This window comes from Plasmodium falciparum, assembly GCF_000002765.6.
Source record: "Plasmodium falciparum 3D7 genome assembly, chromosome: 7".
Lineage (NCBI taxonomy): Eukaryota > Apicomplexa > Aconoidasida > Haemosporida > Plasmodiidae > Plasmodium > Plasmodium falciparum.
The window spans coordinates 795,967-820,000 of NC_004328.3; the positions used below are offsets into that span (position 1 = coordinate 795,967).

The 24,034-nt window shown below is 19.1% G+C and overlaps 2 protein-coding genes across 2 annotated transcripts in view; both read right to left on the minus strand.

Moving 5' to 3' along the window:
• Positions 1–547: 547 nt before the first annotated feature.
• PF3D7_0718100 (exported serine/threonine protein kinase) lies at positions 548–8,773 on the minus strand (the record flags this gene model as incomplete). Its single annotated transcript, XM_001349048.1, has 2 exons — positions 548–6,662; positions 6,801–8,773. The coding sequence occupies 2 exons, from the start codon at positions 8,771–8,773 to the stop codon at positions 548–550; spliced, it is 8,088 nt and encodes a 2,695-aa protein (XP_001349084.1).
• A 7,561-nt stretch (positions 8,774–16,334) lies between these two features.
• The window catches only part of PF3D7_0718300 (cysteine repeat modular protein 2), a gene marked incomplete at both ends in the record, with an annotated part of 8,335 nt that continues 635 nt past the window's right edge, over positions 16,335–24,034 (minus strand). The window contains 4 exons of the mRNA XM_001349049.1: positions 16,335–21,440; positions 21,555–22,861; positions 22,987–23,676; positions 23,799–23,984. Of these exons, the coding sequence (XP_001349085.1) occupies positions 16,335–21,440; positions 21,555–22,861; positions 22,987–23,676; positions 23,799–23,984 (7,289 nt within the window). The remainder of the gene's footprint in view (positions 21,441–21,554; positions 22,862–22,986; positions 23,677–23,798; positions 23,985–24,034) is intronic.

The window sequence follows — 24,034 nt, forward strand, 5'->3', positions numbered from 1 at the left end:
TTCATCTCATTTTTCTTGTTCAAAATAAATGAATATATATAAAATGTTATATAAAAAAATGATAAGACAGGTATATTTTTTACATATTCCATTTTTTTCTCGTCTTTCACGTAAAATGTTTGTAGAAAAATATATTAAAATACATGACATATATAAATATACATATATGTATGTATGAATTTTTTTTTTTTCTTTCAGGAAGTTGAAAAGTTTGAACACATAAAAATAATTCATTAATTTCTTCAAAGATATATAATATATATATTATAATAATATACAAATGAACATATTATATTCAGGGATCAATAAGCAAAAAAAATGATAAGCTAAAAAGTTCATATAAAAAAATCCCTACTAGATGTTTATAAAACATTTGGTAAGGATATACATATATATATTATATATATATGAATTTATTATGTTCTTTAGTATGATTAAATATTTTATATGGATATAATATATATAAGACACAAAAAAAAAAAAAAAAATTATGTTTCTGTATACATGTGAAATATATATATATATATATATATATATAATATATTATTTAATTATCAATATAAAGTTTCATTTTGTCGTTAAAAAATTTGGTAATAAAATATTTTCGTAATATAAGCTGTTTACCTATTAAATGAGAAACATAAGGGGTACATAAGAAATCATTTGAACATTTAAGAATATCTTTAATTTTAAGAATATTATTTAAGACAATATCTTCATCATACCAAAAGATAATTTCTTTTCTTCTTAAAACGTTTTTTTCTCTTAAACAAATAAGCTTGATAAAATCAGGTATATATGGATGATTAAAATAAATATGTGCAGGTCCGGTATACCAAGCATGTATAATTTTATATGGTAATGAATAATAATATATCGGTTTAAAATAAAAATTAGCAAAATTTTTATTTCGAAATGTTTTTTCATCACACAATGGTAAAGATAAATGTTCAAATGGTAAATGTATATTCATAAATATATCTAAATTTTTAAATTCTTCAAAAATAGAATAATCATTTAAAAAGTAATATATATTATTACATACATTACTTAAATATAACATTGGTATTTTAATTTTTTTTTTGTGATCACATATAATATTTTTTTTACTTAGTTGGAAATTTAAAATTAAATTTTCTAAATTTTTAATTTTATTTATTATATGTTTATAATTTAAACAATTTTTTATGTCATTACACATGCCACATTTCTTTTTCATATTCTTAATAATAATTTCATACATTAAAATTATATATTTAATAGTTTTATTATTATTTATTTGGTTAACTATATTTTTATTAAAAATATCACTTTTTTTATTATGTCTTAAAACATTATTACTACAATTATTATTATTATTATTATTATTAATATTACTGTTATTTGTAGTATCAATAATATAACAGTTATCATTATTATGACATTTTTCTTCTGAATTTTGCTTGTTTAAAATTATTTTGTTTCTAATTATTTCCAATGGAATAGAGCATTTTTTCAATTTTAATTTATAATCTGATTGAATATTTTTTTTCTGATCTTCTTTATATACACCATCCAACTTCTTTCTCAAATCTTGGAAGAAAGGCCTACTTATATAATTTTTTTCTTTTTTTTCTTGTTTGTAATTTTTTAACAAAGTATCACAAAAAGTTTCATCTTTAAATAACTCCACATATCTTTCATGATTATTTTCTTTAATAATATTATGAATTTTTTCATTATGCTCAGAAAAAAAATCATGTCCAAGAACTTCACAAGCTAATAATCTTTCGGATGGCACATAGTTCAATAGATTAGTTAATAGATCCCAATATTCATCACTATAGTTTAATGGTAATTCATATTTATTGAAACTTTTTTTTATTTTTTTCATTCTATTATAAAAATCATCATGACATATATCTTTTAATATACAAGCTAAATATTTATTTGTTAGTCTACTATGCCAATAATCTTTATTTGGATTCATCATATCATTCTGAACATTCATTTTAAATTCTTTTATATAATTTTCTTTTTCTTTTTTATTTCTAAATTTAAATATACCAGAACCAATGTTCTTTATGGTTAATTCAACTTTTGCAAAAGATTGAATTTCATTACATCTTTTATAAGATATATTATTATTCATCAATAAAAGTGCTAATAAAAGATATCTTCGCATGTTTTCTTCGTTTAAATATTTTTTATAAATTTTATAATAATGTACATATTCGTTTTTAATTTGAATGAATTTGTCATTCTTTATATATTTTTTGTATTTTAATATTAATGATTTATAATGTTGAGTAAATGATTCTGAATTTTCTACATGAACCTTTTCATCATCTTTCTTCAATGAATTAAGGTATATTTCATTTTTGTTGAATACCATACCGACAGTATTAGAGCTCGAACGAATATTATTAGGACACATATCGCTATTATGTGGTGTCTTTTTATTACAACTCTTTACATGAACTTTTTTGTTCTCTTTATTTGTTTCATCTGTGTTGGTAGAAATAATAATATTATTATTATTATTATTATTATCTGCATGGTTTTTCTTATGCTTGTCATATATATTATATGCATTATCCCTATTAATTTCATTATTGTTATTTTTATTTTTACTTTCATTAGTATCAATTTTTTTATGCATATGCACATTATGTTTTATTCGTTCATTTTGTATTATTTCATCACCCCACTGTAAACTTACAATGTCATAATAATCCATAATATATTTTATATAGAACATTTCGTCATCTTCTAAAACATTTAAATCTTTTAAGATAATATTATTAAGGATCTCCATCTTTTCATTAAATAAATTATCCTCTTCACGGTAGTTATCCATAATCATATATTCATATGAATTCACACCACATTTTGCCAGATCTGCTAGAATTATACCTAATGACCAACTATCACATCTGATGTCAAAGGGCGAGTATTGTGTAGATGCAGATGTGTTATTACTATTGTTATAATTATTAGTACTGCTATTGTTCGTACTACTAGATTCAGATGGGATATTTAAATTTTCACTCATATTATTTTTATTTTTATAATTTTTGTAATTTGTTCCATTAGTTTCATTATCCATATTGATTTTTTTACAAGTAAGCGTATTTTTTTCCTTTTTTATCGTGTCCGTACTTTCTTGTATCGTTTTTTCATCTTGTTCATTATTATATTTTTGAAGATGATTATTTAGGAAAGTAAAATTTACATTACAGTTGATATTTAATACCTTCAAATTATGCATGGTATGTTTAATAGATATTGGAGGTTTTTGCAATTCTTCAAATCTTTTTTCAATATCACCAAAATTTTGTTCATAAAAATAAATTAATTGATTATATTTGGATTGCCTATAGTTCCCATTATGATCATAACACAAACCTTCAGGTGCCATAGTATAAACAGTACCTTGGAAATATGATGATAACTGATTTTTAAATTCATATTTCCATTGATTTAATAAAGTTTTATATACATTCATAAAGTTTTTTGAATTTTCTAAATAATAAGTAGCATATTCCATAGCTGAACAACCAAAATCAGATATACATAAATGCCATTTTAATGGATTATATATATTATATGAATCAGTAAATACCAAAATATTCTGTAATTTTATATCAGTTAAACGTACGATATTAGATTGATAACATGTTTGAATAAAACTAATACCACTTGCTATTTGAAAAAATAAGAACTTACATTCTGATTCAGTTAAACCACAATTATATTCTTTAACATTTTCATATATATAATCAAATTCTGGATTTTTTATTTCAATAGTATTATTATTTATTTTCATTTTCATATTTTTTAACTTTTTATAACATAATCCTATACATTCAAAATTATATAAACTCTCAAAACAATGATATTTTCTTCCAAACAAAATATGAATTAATTTTAATATTTTATTTACTTTTTTTTTTTTTTCATATTCTTTTTTTCTATGATATAATAAATTTTGTAATAATTTTCTTAAATCTCCAGTAGCACAATGCATTAATATTTCATAATTCTGTTTATCTTTTAAATGTCCTATTTTTGTACTTAATGGTTTAATAACATTGCAATTAAAATGACATAATAATTCTTGTTCTCTTAAAAATTGAAATTCATTACCTTTTCTACTTATATCTATTTCTTTTACTGCCAATTCAAAATATCTTTTCTTATGACAACATAAGCAATTATCTAACTTATTATTTAACATCAAATCCGATTCTAAAATAACTAATTCCTTTTCATTGAGTTTGTTCGTATTTTTATTTATCGATTTTTCATTGTCTTTGTTTTTTTCATCTTGTACTTTTTGTACATTTTTTGTTTCTTTTGTTATCTCTTCATATTTTTCATCATCCACGTGGTCCTTTAATTCTAAATAATAATCATTCCAATAACTAACACAATCTGAATCAGAAGCTATATCATATTTATCTACAAGATATTTTAAACCCTTTTTCATATGACATGTGTGTGTTAATACTTTAAGAAATTTTACATCATTTATTTTATCCATATAAAATTTTAAATACTCATTATTTAAATCTATATTATATAAAACTTTTCTAACACTTCCATAAGATCCTTTCCCAACAAAATTATCCATATAATTAATACAACCTATATTTAACCATATTTTCTTTTTCTTATTAATTATGATATCCATAGTACCATCTGTTGAAGAATATAAATCTCTTGGCAAATCTCTCACATTATTTTTATTATCATAATTATCAAATAAATTACTATTAATCATATTTTCATCAATACCTGATTTCGCAATATTATAATAAATATCTTTATTTTTTTTGTTATCAATATGTAACGTTTTCTTATTATCTAATATATATTCTCTTTCATGTATTTTATTTTCTATATTTAAATAATTCAATTCTTTCTTTATAGCAACATCATTATGAGACAAAAATTCCACCACATTTTTCATATTAAAATCATCATTTATAACATTTACAGAATATAACATTTTGTCATTATTTGTGCATGCAATTTGTTCTCCTATTTTCTTCTTTTCATTTATATCATTTGTACATTCAACTGTTTCACTTACTAATTTATTTTTATCGTTATCAATATTTTCTACATTACCGTTTAAAAATATTATATTGTTTTCTTTAATATTATCTTCACAATATGTACAATTTGTACAATCTGTATTATTGTTCTTCTCATCATTATTATTTTTATCATAATTAATTTTGTTATTATTGGTGTTTCTTTCCATCTCTTCAGAATCTTCTTCAAGTTTCACTTTTTTTTCTACCATGTGTTCATGTGTATTATCTTTTCCCTGATCATTTTTCTCATCTGTACATTTTGTTTTTTCCCTTTTTCTTTTGTTTCTTTCATTTGTTATAACATTAACCTTTTCTTTGTTTTTTTTCATATCTGGTTTTATATTTTCATCATTTTCTATATTTTCTTTATTTATTATTCCATTTAACTCTTTTATATTATCTAATTCTACATTTTCTTCATTCTCATCATTTTCCATTTCTCTTGAATGATCACAAATATCTGTTGAACTTTTTTTTTCTTCGTCCATATTGTTCATGTTTCTATTACGATTATTTATTTGTGACATTTTGTTTATTTGCTTATTATGCATATTTTTATTTATTCTATGTTTTTCATTGTACAACTGTTTATACCTGGATCGTGTTTGTATGAATCTTCTACCGTGTGCACTCGCACGACAGTTACGTTCCTCAACATTTTTATCATCTGAATTTTTGTCCTCATTTTCTTCAGTAACATTTTCCTCAGTAATATTTTCCTCAGTAATATTTTCCTCAGTAACATTTTCCTCAGTAATATTTTCCTCAGTAACATTTTCCTCAGTAATATTTTCCTCAGTAATATTTTCCTCTTCAATATCATTTTCTTCTACATTTGTCTTTTCCATATCTTTGTCATTTAAATTTTTATCTTCCTTATCTTTCCCTTCTTCGTGTTTTTTATTTTTAATTTCATTATTTCTTTTTCTTCTACTACTTCCATTTTTATTAAATACCTTTTTATTAGCGCAATCCAAAATATTTTCTTGCTCGTGATTTTGATTCATTTCCTCTTTCTTTTCATCTGCACATAAGAATCGCATCATATTTTCATCAACTTTTAAACTACTTTTTATTTCATTCATATCTATATCCTTTGTAATCTGTTCATTTACATTGCTATCTATATCTTCTATTATGTGATAACATGTTTCTTTAGAATTATTTATTTGTGCATTTTGTTTTGATTCCTTTTTATTTCTTAAATTAATCGTATTATTAGGAATTGTATTTTTATTCAAAAGAAAATCGTATTTAGATAAGGATTGGCTATTAGCTTCTGTGGTTCTACCACCAACAACTCCTTCTAAACCTTTTTTTCGTGCTCTTGATCTTAATCTATCTTTAATTGTTTCAGATTTATACGCCTCACTACAAATGTCATTTTGTATATTCATTTCTCGTGCTTTTCTTCTTGTATTTGCAAAGGATTCATTTTGTATTTTGTCGTTTACACTTGGAAAATCAATCATTTGTCTTAAAACATTGCTACTTCGTTTACTTACTACTATTTGTTTATCATCATTATTCTTTATTGTACTTATGTTCATATTTTCAGTTATGTTTTCATGCGAACACCTATAAAAAAAAAATAAAATAAAATACATAAATATATATATATATATATATATATATATTCATTAGTAAATATTTATATTTATATTTATTATTTTCTTTTTTCTTTTTTTCATTTATTATAGTCTTTTTATATTATACATTTTATTTTTTTCTTCATTAATATTATTATAATTTTTCATGCTACTATTGCATATGTTTTGTTGGTTTATAATTATATCATTAAATTTTATAGGGTCATCGGTTTTCATATTTTTCGTATAAGATTGTTGATTTTCTAGTTTCTGTTGAAACATTAAATAATAGTTATTTAATAAATACGCTTCTGGTGTTTTTTTTATTTGTTCCTCTTGCATATGTTTTATAACTTTATCATTTTTTATTTCCTCGTTATCTTTTTGCATATGTTCAGAAAAATGGAGATTATTGAATACTTGGTTTTCGTTATGGATACTATGAGATGAAGATAAAATCAAAGGATTTAATTTTTCTGATAAAGAATTCATATTTTCATTATTTAATGTATTAACTTTTGAAGAAGCAATTAAATTTTTGTTTTTTCTATTATTATATTCCATATGGTTTGATGTAAAATTGTTTGAAACAAAGTTGTTCAAATTGACGTTATTTGAAATGATGTTTTTTGAATTCGAGTTGTTAGGAATTAGATGGTCTGGAATAAAGTTGTTAGAAATCAAACTCTTTAGAAACAAATTACTTGACATATTATTTGAAATAAAGCTATTTGACAAGTTGCTTGAAATAAAATTGCTAGACATATTATTTGACACATTCCTAGCCATGTTACTTGACATGTTACTTGACATATTGTTTGACATATTATTTAACATATTATTTGACATATTATTTGACATATTATTTGACATAATATTTGACATATTATTTAGCATATTGTTTGGCATATTATTTAACATGTCATTAGATACCATATTGTTTGAAGTATGTTTGTTTGATAAACTTTTTAATAGTAAGTTACTTAAGATTATATTGTTTGATATTCCATCGTTTGATATCATATTGTTCAATGGAATATTGCACGACGCCATATTATTTGATATAATACTGCTTGAAGACATGTTGTTTAACGCAATATTATTTGGTATCATATTATTAGATAAAATATTGTTTGATGGTACACTATTTGATGTAAAATGATTCGGTTTCATATTATTTGAAAGGATATTATAAGGAACTGTCGAATAATCACTTTTATGTTTTTTGGATTTCGATGTTCCATGTGAACAAATGGATAAATCAGAGTCTTGAAAATTTATTTTATTAATTTCATTTAAATTAAGGTCATTAATTTTTAAGTTATTCATATTGGTCGTTTGCATCATATTTATAATATCCGAACCCCATTTCCCATTATTATAATTCATTGGATTCGAATTCATTACACATGGTGCTGTTATGTTACTATTATAAACATTAGAGTCCACATTAACCGAACTAGATGCGTTAGGAAAATTCATGGAAATTTTAGTATAATCATTTTTATGTAAGCTGCAAACATCTGATGAATTTATCTGATTTTCTGAAGAATTTGAAGTATTTAAGATACCTCTTCTATGACATAAACAGGGTTTATGTTGGTAATAATCGGAATATTTCATTTGATTACAATATGAAGAATTCATATTTTGTACTTTCGTATTGTCTAATGGATTCGATTTAAAACCATATGAATTGATTTCATTACATATGTTATTAAAGTTGTATAAATTATTCAGGTTCATTGTATGCGATTCTATAGAACTCAAATTACTTTGTTTTGTTATGTCATTACTACTATCGTCGTTTATATACTTGCGGAAATTCATAATATTATTACTTGATGAATACACATTTACATTATGTGAATTTATTGGATTTGAAACATGATAAGAACTCGGATTTAATGTCATATTTGATAAGTTAGAACATGGATGTTTTTCCTTTCTATAATTTATTATCTCATTTCTTTTATTATCACGGTTTTCTATTTCTACATTGCTTGAATGAATGTCATTTATGATTTCGCATTTTTCCTTATTCATATTCGACTTAATTTGTTTCTTAAAGTTTCGTGTTTTACCCTTTCTATTATTCATAGCTTTTGCCTTTTTTTAAAAAAAAATAAATAAATATATATAATATTTATGTTTCCCCCAACTTTTTATAATAATAAAAAATAAAACATATAGATATATAATATATATCTATATAATATGTATCTATCTATATATATAATATGTATCTATATATATATATAATATGTATCTATTTATATATATAATATGTATCTATATATATATATATATAATATGTATCTATCTCTATATATATATATATATATATATAATATACTAGTATAAAAAAAAACAAAAAAATTATATTACACAATACAATAAATGTAATTAGGAAAATTTATATGTTTTTTTCTTATAATCTGTCTTTAATATTATGAAAAAATAAATATATTATATGTTTTATGTTATATATTATATATTATTTATGACTTTCTTAAGAATGCTTTTTTTTTTTTTTTTTTTTTTTTTGCGCATATATATTTTTTTTTGTGTGTATATATTTTCTTTCTGTGTAATGTTTTTTTTTTTTTTTTTTTTTTTTTTCTTTCTTTCCTTCTAGGATTGGATTTAATTTGAATATGAAATATATTTTTTGTTAATATATCTTAAAACGTTTTTTGGGATGTTCTATCCCCTTAATCCTAATAATTTCTTAGGTATAAAAAAAAAAGGTTTGATAAAATCAAATTGAAAACTTTATATATATGGATACAATTAGTATTATAATATTGTATGTTTCAGCAAGGAACATATGTGATTTTTATTTTTTGTTTTATTCAAATATTTGTCATTTTATCTAATATTTTCCATTTTTTAATAAGCCCTTAAAACTATTGTTCACATCACATACATATAAATGACACTTCAACTTATATATAAGAATTAACTGATTTTAAAATACTTTCTTAAAGTATATATTAAAAATAATACTAAATAAACATATTATATTTTATTTGTTTCTTAATACGTTTTTAATTAAATATCATTGAAAGTGAAATAATATATAAATGTATCACTTTATAATTTATTTAAAAAATATAATAAAATAAAAATACTTTCTTTTATGTAATACGTTTAGGAATGTTTTACCTTATTATATTATTATATATATATATATATTTTTTTTTTTTTTTTTTTTTTTTTTTCAATTATAAAATTAGTCTTTTAAATAAAAATTCTTATATTGTATCATAAAAAAAAAAAAATTAATACTATAAAATTTATTCTATTAAAAAAATAATGTATGTCCTTATAAATCTTAAAATTTCGTCATTCCAAACAATGTATTCTTTATTATAAAAATAAGATATAAGAATAATTGTCAATAATATATTTATCAAAAAATTGTAATTTTTTAAAGAGACAACTTTACATATCTTTTTAAAAAAATAAGAATTTCGAGATCGTGTTTTTATTTATTCATATTTATTTTATTTTTGATCATTTACCTAATATTAAATGCATAATGATTCCATAATATCTTAAACCTTTATATTCACATATTTTTTTATTATTAGGATTAATTTTTATATTATATTTAATTTTATTTTGCGCGTGTGTATATACTTTTCTAGGATTTATAATTTTTTTTTTTTTATCCTTTTTTTATAAATATTTCTGACTTTTAAATGCGATAAGGATTTTACGTTTGTATTATTTATTTTATAATTTTATTTTTATACTCATTTTATTTTTTCATGTATTTTCCTATAAAAAATTTCCTCTCAAGAATTTATTTTTTTCATTCTTTATTTACGAGTTAAATTGGAAAAATTAAGCAGATAATTGCAATGCTTGTGAAATTTCAATATGTTTTTTCTTTTATATAATTGTATACTTTCACGTGTATTTATTTATAGCATGGTAAAAAATATATTATTATTTATATTTATTTATTTCTCTATATTTCTAAAGTGAAATTTATAGAGAAAAGAATGAAAAATATTTAAAATATTTATACACTTAAACATATAAACTATTATATATAATTTCTTATTTATTATATATTTAAGTAATTGTTTTTATGAAAATATATAATCCTAAAAAAATGTTCTTTTTTTAATTTTCTTTTTGTATAATAAAAATATATTATATATATGTACATAATGTGTAATACCTCAAATTTTTTTGTAAATTTTTATAAAATTCAATATTCTAAATGTTATGTTTAACGTATGATGTTATTTTATATGTATTTAATAATACCTTGAAAATTATTCTTTTCTTATTCTTATTATTATATATATATATTTATATTTTTTTTTTGAAAGTATAATAAAATTTTGGTTTTTTCATTATTAAATAGTAAATGGACAGTTACCTAAATTTGTGTTTTTTATTGTATTAAGCTATACATACATAAAACTTTTTAAAAGTATATAATTAAACCAATTTTAAATCAATTATAGATATATATAGTGAATGAAGAATAAAAATATATATATTTTTTTAAATAATTGAAGTACACATTTCTCTAAGTTGTAACCTCTTAGAAAAAACAATGAATGAAATGTAAGGAAATACTGATATAAGCCTAGGAAAGTATTTATGGATTATTGAAATAAAAATATTAATGTGCATATCTTCATTGAATTCATAATAATTCTAAATTATTAAATTAAAAATTTTAATATCAAATAGTTTATTAAAATATAATTGTATAAATGTTGAATACACAATAAAGATTCAAAATAATGAACAGAAATTTTTTTTATTATTTAAAAACATACAATTATAATGCCTTTTTAATACTTGTCAAAAAGACACATATCTCTTATTAATGTACATTTTTAAAAGTAAATATATTACATTTATCATTAACATATAAATAAAGAACAATTAGATATTATTATTAAACAAATATATATTTAGATGCGTATGTGCATCATTTATTTTTACAAAATATATATATATAATTGTTTTGAGCTTAAATTAGTATATTTGTTATAACTGGAAAATATGTACAGTTTTTATAAATTCTATTTTGATTATTATCAATTTTTTAAAACATAAAAATATTTTTGAATTTTTGAAAATTCATATTAATATAAAAAAATATGGGAACAAAATAATGCATATATAATTTTAAAAATATTAAAAATAATGTAAAAAATTTTTATTTTTTTCATAAAATATATATTTTTTATATGTTCAATTCGTTATTCATTTCACTTTTAAAATATGTTATATGAAGTTAAATATGCTTGTGAATTCTTTTTAAAGATGTATGTAACGAATATGTACTCTTTTATCTGCATAAATTATTGTTATCACAAAAATTCATAAGTTCTTTATACTTCATCTTTTTTTTTTTTTTGCGCACTGTTTAAAGGGAAATTTTCTTCAAATATTTTCATAAAATTATTTATATTTATATTAATTTTCCATAATGATAATTAATATACAATATGTTATACCAGGATATGAAATTCCATTTATTAGATTATTAAGATTTTCCTTATGTATAATAATATGAATAAAAAAAAACATATATATTTTAAACCATTTAGTACATTCAACATTTTTAAATATCCTTGTGTTTCATATAATTCAAACCAAATTGTCTATTTTTCTCATAACCCTAAAAATATAATAAAAAATGTCTTCTTATGTATATATTATCATTTCCACAATATAAATACGTATATATCATGTAAAACCTTTTTTTTGATTTATATTATTTTAAAAAAGTATTTTTATGTAAAACTGAAGAAACACTTTCTATTTTGGTAGTAAATCAATATAAATTATACGATTAAATATATAATCACAAGGTTTCATTTTGTCATTTATTTATAAAATTAATTTACATATTTTTACTGCATAACTTCTTGTAGTATTTATCATATGTGGTAAAAAAAAACATATTTCTTTATTAATCATTTGTTTACTCTTTTATTTTGAAAAAAAGAAATGTATTGTCTAATAATAGTGAGAGTGTACTTTAAATAAAATATATGTTAATTCATTTTTGATAATTAAAAAAAGTTCTTGAATTTGATAGTTCATAAAATATAACTATAGTAATATAATTCATTCTAAATAAGTTATTAAAATATATGAATATGATTTCTTCATTTATTTAAACAAAATCAAAGAAAAGAAAATTTTAAATAAATCTTCCATTTGTTATCTAATTAATATTTTAATAATATGTTTTGTATTTTGTAATACATATAAAATGTAAATAGTATTAGTACCTTCTTTGGGGAAGAAACCTAATAAGAGAATAAGAGTGTAAAGAAGGAAAATAATAGAATGTAACATTTCCATTCAAACAATTACAAAATAAAACTCCTACTTCATGAATATATTAAAAAAATATTTTTTCTTCTATATATTATATTCAATAAATTATATTTACACATATTCTAATTTTGTTTTTTTCCCTGTAAAATATATATGTGATTCTGTATATAATATATCATAGAATATATTTATTATTAAATAATAATTTAGATTTTACTTCTTAAACATTATATATTTTATAATACATAATAAATTATATATAAAACAATGTTAACATTTTAAAATAATAAATAAATTATATTAAATTTAAATAAAATATTTTAATATATATAATATATATTATAATAAAATATATATATTATATAAATAAATAATTCTGTTTATTTTAATTATATTTAATTAATTTTATTATTTAATATAATAACATTTAAAGATATATATAATAATTTAATAAAAATATTATAAAATTTTATAATAAAACAAATAAATATTAAATTTATTAATTATTTGTATTATATAAAATGTATATAAACATAAATATTTAATTATTTTTTTTTATATATTAATTTAAATATTTTATATTTATTAATAATATTTAAAAATTAAATTAATTAAATATATTTCTTATTATATCATTAATATATATATGATAATACTTATTATATTTAAAATAAAATATTTATTTTTAATTTATTATCATTTAATATATTATATATATTTTTTTTTAATTTAATTAAATTAATATATATTAAAAATAATTAATTATAATATTATTTTTTTTATATTAAATTAATAAATATTAATTATATTTTAATTAAATTAATATATATATATATATATGTGTATTTATTATTTTAATTATATATTTATTAAATAAATTATAATTATTTTATTATTAATTAAAAAATAAATAATTTTAATATATTATTTTATTTAATTATAAGAATAAACCATTAAAAAATATATATTATTATATTTAATTAAATTAATAATTATTTATTATTAAATATAAGCTTTATTTTATTTTAAAAATTATAAAATTAATTATAATAAATAATATTAATTTATATTTTAATATTTATTTATATTAAATTGTGTTTAATTAATTATAATATATTATTTATTTATTTATTTAATTAAATTTAATTAATTAATTAATATAATAATAATTAATAAATTAAAAATAAATATTTTATTTTAAAATAATAATTGTTATTAATATTTATTAATAAAATAAATTATATATTTAATTTAATATAATTTATTTATTATAATATATTATTTATTTTATTTAAAATATATGTATTTATTTATTTATAATATATTATTTATTTAATTTAATTAATTAAATTAATATAATACTAATAATAAATTAAAAATAAATGTTTTATTTTAAAATAATAATTATTATTAATGTGTATTAATAAAATAAATTATATATTTAATTTAATATTTATATTATTATTTTATACATTTAATTTATTTATTAATTTAATTGTTATATATTTTAATATATTATAATAATTAATTAATTTAATTATTGTTTTAATATATTATTATATAAATAATATTATTTTATTTATTGGTATTAATATAATTGTTTAATTATAATTTTCTAAATATTATTTATTAATTATTAATATTTTATATTAATTATATTTTTTTAATATTAATTTAATCATATGCTATATATTTAAATATATTTAATAAAATAATTCTTTATATTAAATATATTATTTTATTTTAAATTAAATTAATTATTTAATTATTTATATATTTTAAAAAATATTTATTAAATTATTTACCTAATATATATATTTTTTAATTTTATATTAATTATATAATATTATTTAAAATGATTTAATAAGGAATTAATGATATATATAATTATTTAATTATTATTTTAAATTATTTAATTAATATATATATATTTAATTAATAAATATATTTAATTATTATTTTTAATTATTTAATTAATAAATATATTTAAATATTATTTTAAATTATTTAATTAATATATATATTTATTTAATTAATAAATATATTTAATTATTATTTTTAATTATTTAATTAATATATATATTTATTTAATTAATAAATATATTTAATTATTATTTTTAATTATTTAATTAATATATATATATATATTTAATTATTATTTTTAATTATTTAATTAATATATATATATATAATTATTATTTTTAATTATTTAATTAATATATATATATATTTAATTGTTATTTTTAATTATTTAATTAATAAATATATTTAAATATTATTTTAAATTATTTAATTAATATATATATATATATATATATATTTAATTGTTATTTTTAATTATTTAATATAAATATATTTAAATATTATTTTAAATTATTTAATTAATATATATATATATATTTATTATTTTAAATTATTTAATTAATAAATATATTTAAATATTATTTTAAATTATTTAATTAATATATATATATATTTATTATTTTAAATTATTTAATTAATATATATATATATTTATTATTTTAAATTATTTAATTAATATATATATTTAAATATTATATTAAATTATTTAATTAATATGTGTATTTAATTCTTATTTTAAATTAATTAATATATATATTTATTTATTCAATTGTTTTAAATTATTTAATAAATAATAATATTGTTTTTTTTAATGAATTTAATTTTATTATATATTATTATATTATATTATATATTTTTTTTTAATAATTAATTTTATTTATTTATGTGTATATTTTTTTTTATATTCCATTTTACATTTTTTATAATTATATTATTTATAAATGTGTAAACTTTATATAAAAATTTATATATATTAATAATATATTTAGTAGTAATAATTATTTTTATATTTCATCTTAAAAAATTCATTTTTAACTAAATGTATTTAAAATATTTATATAAGAGATAAAGATATGATTCAAATGTAAAAATATATTATTGAACTTTATAAGATTTTATAATATGTTTTAAACAAAAATTGTACAATATAATCTTCCTATTACAGTAATAAAAATAATATATATATTTACAAAGAAATATGTCTATATGAAAAAGATATATTAATATATAATATATAATAGTATGAAAACTGTGAAATATTTATATATATATTTGTTGGAGTTTTAAACTTTAAATAATATTTTTTTAAATATAGAATACATAAATAAATAAATAAATAGTAAATACATAAATAAAATTTATATTTAATAAGAAAACTCAAAAAAAAAAAAAAAAAAAAAATATATTATATATATAATATATATTCATATAATTATCTTAATTTCCATGTTATGTTCACTAAAGTTGTGTTCTATTTTGTTTGATCATCATTAGTTGTTTCATCATATATCTTTTCTTTCTCCTTTTTACTAATATCTTCATTTTGTTCATTTTCTGTAATATCATCCTTTAATTCTTTAAAACTTAGTTCTAATAATTTATTATTAAAAAACTCTGAATCGTTATTTAAATCCATTTTCTCTTCATCAATGTTATCCATACCTTCAAAATAATCAACATCTTTTAACTTCCGATAGTTTTCAATTAAATTATTAATTCTATCATTTACTGACTTTAATTCATTTTCTAAGATTTTATAATCAAATGGATCTCCTTTAACTGCGTCTTCAACATTTTTTCTAAATGTAAGTTTCTTCTTTTCACTTGATTTTATAAGGATATCATATAACGACGTAAGTTGCTCTATTTTATTTTTAAGTTGAATATCTCTTTCAAATTGTACAATATTCTTTTTTGCAATAAATAATGAAAATAACTGTTTAATTAATTCTTTATCTTTCATTTTAATTTTAGTGAAGGATAAATGTAAATCAGAGAGTATTAATCCTGATTTAACTGCATTATCATCATATAAAAATTTGAAATCAGTTATAAAATCTTCGTCATATTTTAAAACATTAATCAATACTTCATAATCAGAAATTATAGTATGTTTATCCCCTTTATATACAATGCTTTTTATATTATTTTGAATAACAAATAAACTTTTTGAAAATAAATTTAATATTTTTTTATGCCTTTCAAAAAATGTTTTTTTATTAATTTCCCGTTCCTTAATCTTTATCCATTTATCTATTTTATTTGGATCTTTTGCTATCAATTTTAAAATTCCATTTCCACCCTTTCTATAAAGCATTTCATTATCAATTATTGATAACCGTAACATAAACTCCATGAAATATGAATGAAAAACTGAAAAATTTAAATTCAGTACACCAAAATATATAAAATTTGATATAACATCAAGAAAATAATTTTTTTCTTCTGTTGTTAACATATTATTTTTAAATGAACAAGAAATATATTTTTTTTTATATTTTCTTGTGAATTGAATGGAATTATCATGTGTATTTAACGAAACAACTGGATCCTTATAATCCTTTTCTTCAGCTATTTTTGACATTTTCTCGAAAAAAATTCTGAGAAATGGTAATTTAATCCTTTTTTTCATATGTCTTAAATTTTCTATATATGAGTAACAAAGAGATATTAAAATTTTAGCTATAAATACAAAATTAAAAAATAATAAAAATAATAGAACATAAAAATTTATGGTTACATTAGTGTTAGATATGGTTAAAAATACAAATATGATTAGAGTCATTGTCCAAGCAACCATACTATAAGTTTCTAATTTATTTAAAATATGGTAATTTCTTGAGTCAAAAGGTTGAAGTATTACTTGTAATGTTAAAAAAATGGAAGAAATTATCGTAAATAACCACATTGTGGTGCCAAATATTTTAGCATTTTTAAATATAGGAACAGTTGATATTAATAACACTAAAATTTTCCTTAAAAAAACAATTGATTCCCAATACCAAAATTGAAAATTAAAACCATTATTTAAAAATCCATATTTAAATAGTATATTTTCAGAATGTAATTGTTTCCTATTTTTGTATAACACCAAATAAGACATTAGTGGAATGCCAATCCCCCATACTATTAATCCTGTAAGACCTAATATAAAAAATTTTGAATAACTTTTGGACAAATCACATTTTATGCTGGGTACATAACTCATATATTGCTCTACAAATTTATCATTATAATATAATGCTTTACAATCTAATAAGGTTAACATATAATAGGTAGTTTTTGTATGAATAAAAAATAATAATGTAACATACATAGGAATCATATCCTCAAGAAAATTTTTTATTCTTTTAAATCGTGAATCCCCTGGTATAGGAATATATCTGAATAGAACAAGGGCTCTCTCGGAAGGTAATTCGTTCATTATTTCTTCGTGTAATTTATCTTTTCCTAATTCTTTAATTTTATCTGTTATATTTAATTTTATATTTGTTTCATTTCTAACTTTATACTTATATATTTCTACTACAATAAACATTAAAAGTGTTAAGATAATTGCCAAAAACACGGGTCTGAAGGCATGATAAACCATTCCATAGAAGTAAGCATCTGCGTGTGATAAATCAAAATAATTTGTTAATATACAATACAAACCATAATTTTTTTTTGCTTTTAATAATCTTTTAATATTTTTAAGTATGTAATTGACATGTGATGAAAAAGTAACAGGAAAATATAATTCACTTATACCCATAACATAAAAAATTTTCATACAAGAGAAATAATTAACAGCAATTTTAATGACAATCGAATGAACAGATTTCCTGTTAGCACCTGTAAAAACATTTAAATATGCCATGATAACAGTAAATAGCAATATAAAAATACTAACAAAAATCATATGTAAAATATTCATTATATGTCCACTGCATTTTATACATAAATTTAATTTAGAAAAATTATTTGTATATCCTTTTTTACATTCTCCACATAAAAAATTAGTCATAGATTCATGACATTTTTCATTATATAAACAAGCTTCCTTAATTGGACATTCCACAATAAACCAATCAGTATTGTATATATTTGTTTTTAATTTATAAAGTGCATAATTTTCTTTAGGAACAGGCATTATGTGTTTAATTTTTGATGTATCCAAATAATATTCATTTTTTTTCATATATAATAAAGTTTCCTTTTGGAATCCCCCTTCACAATAAGCACCATCAGGACAATTTAAACAAATACCATTTTTAAAATAATAATTTTCTAAGCAAAAGCAGTGTGTTTCATGTATTGTCCCAACAAAACTAGTTGAATTTGGCTTACATTTAGATTCACAGGAGAAATCACCAATAATTGTTTTGAAAAAACCACGTTCACATGGTGCACAAATTTTTGTAAAATCACTTGTAGTATAAACATGTTTAAAGCCTTTTTGACAAACACAAAAACCTTTATTATAAGGTCGTTCTGTTTCAAATGATACAGTTGTATTTGGTGGGCATTTGGATGGACCATAATGAATAGTTTTATTTTTATTGTTTACAATCATTTTCCCTCCTTTACAATATGTATTTTTATCACTACATGGTAAACAATGATTAAGAAAAAAAAATCCCCCTGAACATGTGCAATCTTCTTCTTTAGTACTTCCTATTTGTCCATCTGTCGTATATGGAGTTAAGCACTTGGTACATTCTGCATTTGATATAACATCTTTATATGTATTAATTGGACATGGAATACATTCTCTTAATTCTTCTTTGTTTATAGTGTAACCTTTATCACATAGGCAACTAGACTGACTAAAAGATTCTTTAGTTTGTGTAGTTGAATTTTTTAAAGGACATTTCTTTTTTTGAGGTTTACAAGAATGCAAATTTTGATTATTAAAACAATTTTTTAAATATCCACCAGGACAATAATGACCCTTAGGACATTTAATACATTTAAATTCTTTCAAGTCCCAATAGTATCCTGGCATACATAAACATTTCACTTTGCTTTTAGTTTGTGTATAGAGAGTAACACTGTTTTCTGGACACGGTTCCTTTTCTTTATTTCCTAAGTGGGACTTATAATAATTTTTAGGTACTTCTAAACAATCAAATTCATTATCATCAGTTTTTATGAACTCAAATCCTTTTTTACACAAGCAGTTTAAATGTGACACATTTAAATTATTTGGTGGAATTGTTAAACTTTTGTCACCACAAGGGATTTTTTGATTTTCATAAATCGCATATTTTGGATCATTAATATATGCTCCAGGACAATAATGATTATCTGGACATATTATACATGAATCTTCAGACTGTAAATAATAACCTTTTTCACATTTTTTACAATTTGATATAGAAGTGGATTGTAAACCATCAGTATATACATTGTCAGAACATCTTTTACATTTTTCTTCGGAAACCGTATTTTTATAAAATCCTTCTTTGCATGGAACACATATTTGAGAACTTTTTACATCGTCTAAGAAATCTTTGTAATCATTAAAAATAGGATCATTTTTAAAATTGTAAGCATTTAAGTTTGAAGAATCAAAAGGCTCAAAACCTACATCACATTTACAACTTGAAATTGAAAAGTTATTTTGTGTAATGTTGGTGGTATTTTTTGGACATTTTTTTTCCCCTATTTTATATCCACCAGGGCAGAAATAACCTATATTACAATTATCACAAAAATTTATGGAATCTTTTGAAACAAAATAAAAACCTCTTTTACATTTACATTTACTTTCTTCTTCACTACGACTACCTTGAACTAAACTATATGAGTTAGGGTAACAGTGAAAGATACAGGGACTATTTGAAAGTTTAGTTTTCCATGTTCCTCTTTTACATGGAACACATAAATCATTATTGTTTAATTCGTATCCAGGTAAACATAAACATTGAGATATTGAAGTGGATCCTTCATTTTTGGTAGTAGAATTATTATGACACAATGTACATTCATATATATTATTATTTTTTATATATTCATTAATATTATTATATGAACCTAATGGACATGGGATACATATTCCATTTAATGCTTTCATTCCATTTGAGCAAATAACTGTAAATGTTATATTTACATTTAATTCTAAAAAAAATCCATGAAGTTTAGCAGTTAAATTTACAGAATCTCCAACGAATTCGGATAATTTAATTTCAATAGTTCCATCATATTTATCTATTGTAACATATTTTGATTTATTAACATTATGAACTTCAATTTGAAAATTAACAAGTGCATTCATTTTTTTTATTTCTTCTGATTTAATTTTCATAGTATATGTATTTCCATTATCCTGTATAACTGTTGGGTAATCATATGCTAATTCAAGTTTATTAGCAATATTTCTTAAAGGAATATACATAAAGTATACATCTCCTTCATAATATTTCATTATTAAAAGCACATTTCTATTGATTAAGTCTTTATGATCATAAAACTTGTATATATTTTCGATTGCACCATCATTTATGTATGTATTATTTATTTTGGTTATGTAAGATAGGTTGTTATCTGCTTTGTTTTTGTCATAAAATAATAAATTTAATTCGTTCGATTCATTCTATATAAAATAAAATATCAAGTATAAAAAGATGTATGTATTATACATATATATGTATGTATGTATGTATGTATGTATGTATGCATTTATTTATTTAGTTTTACTAGCGTATACCTCGTTTACAAATATAACATAGGATTCTCCAAAAGAGTAAGCTATAGCATTTCTAGGTGTGTGCAAATAACTATTTGATTGGCTAAATACAAAATCGTTAAGATTAATGCTTTCATAATTTAATTCATTTTTGTTTTCACCTTGAAAGCTGTCTATAAGAATTATCGTTTTTTGTTTTTGAAGGTACTCAATTGCTATAATGGTATTATTTAATTGATCAATTAGAAAACAATCTAAAGATTCATTTTTTAAAATTCCACAAGAAATACCTGTTATAAGAAAAGATGAGTATTTTAAAACATCTGAAGTAAAGTTGAATCCCCGAATTGTTGTAACTACATTTTTTACATCGTTATTATCATGCTTGTAGATAATTTTAAAGTCTAATCCTACTATTAATAATTTTGCGAGTGGGTGTGATGTTATTAAGAAAATATGTTTTAAATTTTGTTTTTCATCATATATAGGTTCCATTAAAATAGGAGATAAACATTGTTCACATTTTGTAAAATCATAATAATCTAAATAATAAGATAATAAAAGTTCTAAATAATCATCATTTATCTTTTTATTAGTAATGATTTTTTTTTTTTTTTTTACTTTTTCTGGTGTTATGTCATACAAAAATAATAATTGGGATTTTTTTTTTAAAACATATAAATATACTCCTTTGTTAGTAATATACAAGATAGAACTGGAAGCATCAGATATTTTTAAATATTTAAAGAATGTTGGTGTCATATTTTTATCAAAACTGTATGTTATTATTATTTCATTTTTAGATGAATAGCATGAGAAAGACATGTACATATCATTTATATCATTTTGATTAAATATATTTAATAGTTGTGGGAAAAATGTTAAGATATTCGATTTTTTATCTACTACATATGTTCTTACATGATCAGGTGGAATATTAAAATGTGTTAAATGATTAATATCTTTATAATTGTGTAAAATATATGGTTTAATTGTAGTATATCCAATTAAACTATATTCATTATATTTTTTAGAACAAATTTCTAATATTTGATCATATGCATTTAAATTTATATTATATATATATATAGTATCAATAATAACATCATCATCACTATTATCATCACTTTTATAACTTTTCGTTTCTGTAATATTATTTGAATAAATTATATCTTCACCTGAACATTGAATTGTTTCTTTTTTTTTAAAAAAAATTTCTTCCAGTTTTTCATTTAAATTGTATCTATGTAATACTACGGAATTTCTTAAATTTAATTTATTTTCGTATAAATCTAAATATAAATAATTCATTTTACTTATGTCATAACCTAAAAATGGTACAACATTATAAAATAAATAAATAAATATAAATATATAAATATATATATATATATATATATAATATTTCATGTAATAGTTTAATTGTTGAAATAACTAATAATTTAATAATTACCATTAACAAGAATAGTAGAAAGTTCAGCTGAATATTCACTTTGACTATCATTAGATGTATAACATAACAAATACATTCCTGGATTTTCAAAAATGATATCTTCTTTAAATTCTTGTAAATCTGTTTCATACAAAAAGATGTTATAAAATTTCAGTTTTTTTTCATTATTATAAAAATGTTCTTGTATTTCATTAAAAGACTTATTATTAATATTATTACAACTGTAATGTTCAACTTTTTTAATAATAAAAGCACTTTTAATAGGATATGGAGTTACATAATTTTGGAGATTGATATGTAATTTCTTTCCTGTTAAGATATTTATGTTATGGACAATCTTTTTGATAATACGAATACTTGAAATTTGCATATAATGTTTATTTGTTTCTGAACATTTGTTATAAGCATGATGTTCATTGTCTAAATAACAAGAACATACATTAAATAAACCTTCAACATCATCTTTCACTTTAATATTTTTAATTTCCATACCTATTACTTCTCCCTTATATAATATGGGGTTACCAATTTTGCTATGATTATTTTGATATGTAAAATAGGAGCTTTCTATTTTGGTTTTGTTCATACATATATCTTTTGTTATTATTATAGATGTTTGTAATAAAAAGGTCTCATTCCTTATTTTTAGATCAAAATATTCTCCTGATTCAACAATTATATGATTGTTATCTGGTTAAAAAAAATAAATAAAATAATAATAAAATAATAAATTATATTATATGTTATTTAACAAAGAAAAATAAAAAAAAAAAAAAAAAAAAAAAAAGTGACGTCGTCATATTATTTTATACATATTTTCCAGTATTCAGGTTTATTGTCCACTAGACATGTAGAAGATAGGCCACCCGTTTCTTTAACCAAAAAATTATCGTTAAGATTAAAACCAACAGGTGTATCACAAATTTGTTTTGAAATAGTAAATCTGTTACAATTATTAATATCGTTTAGCTTGTTATTTTCATAGCAAGTGGATAGAACTGGACAAGAAATAAGAAAAAGAAAAAAGAAAAATAAAAATAAATAAATA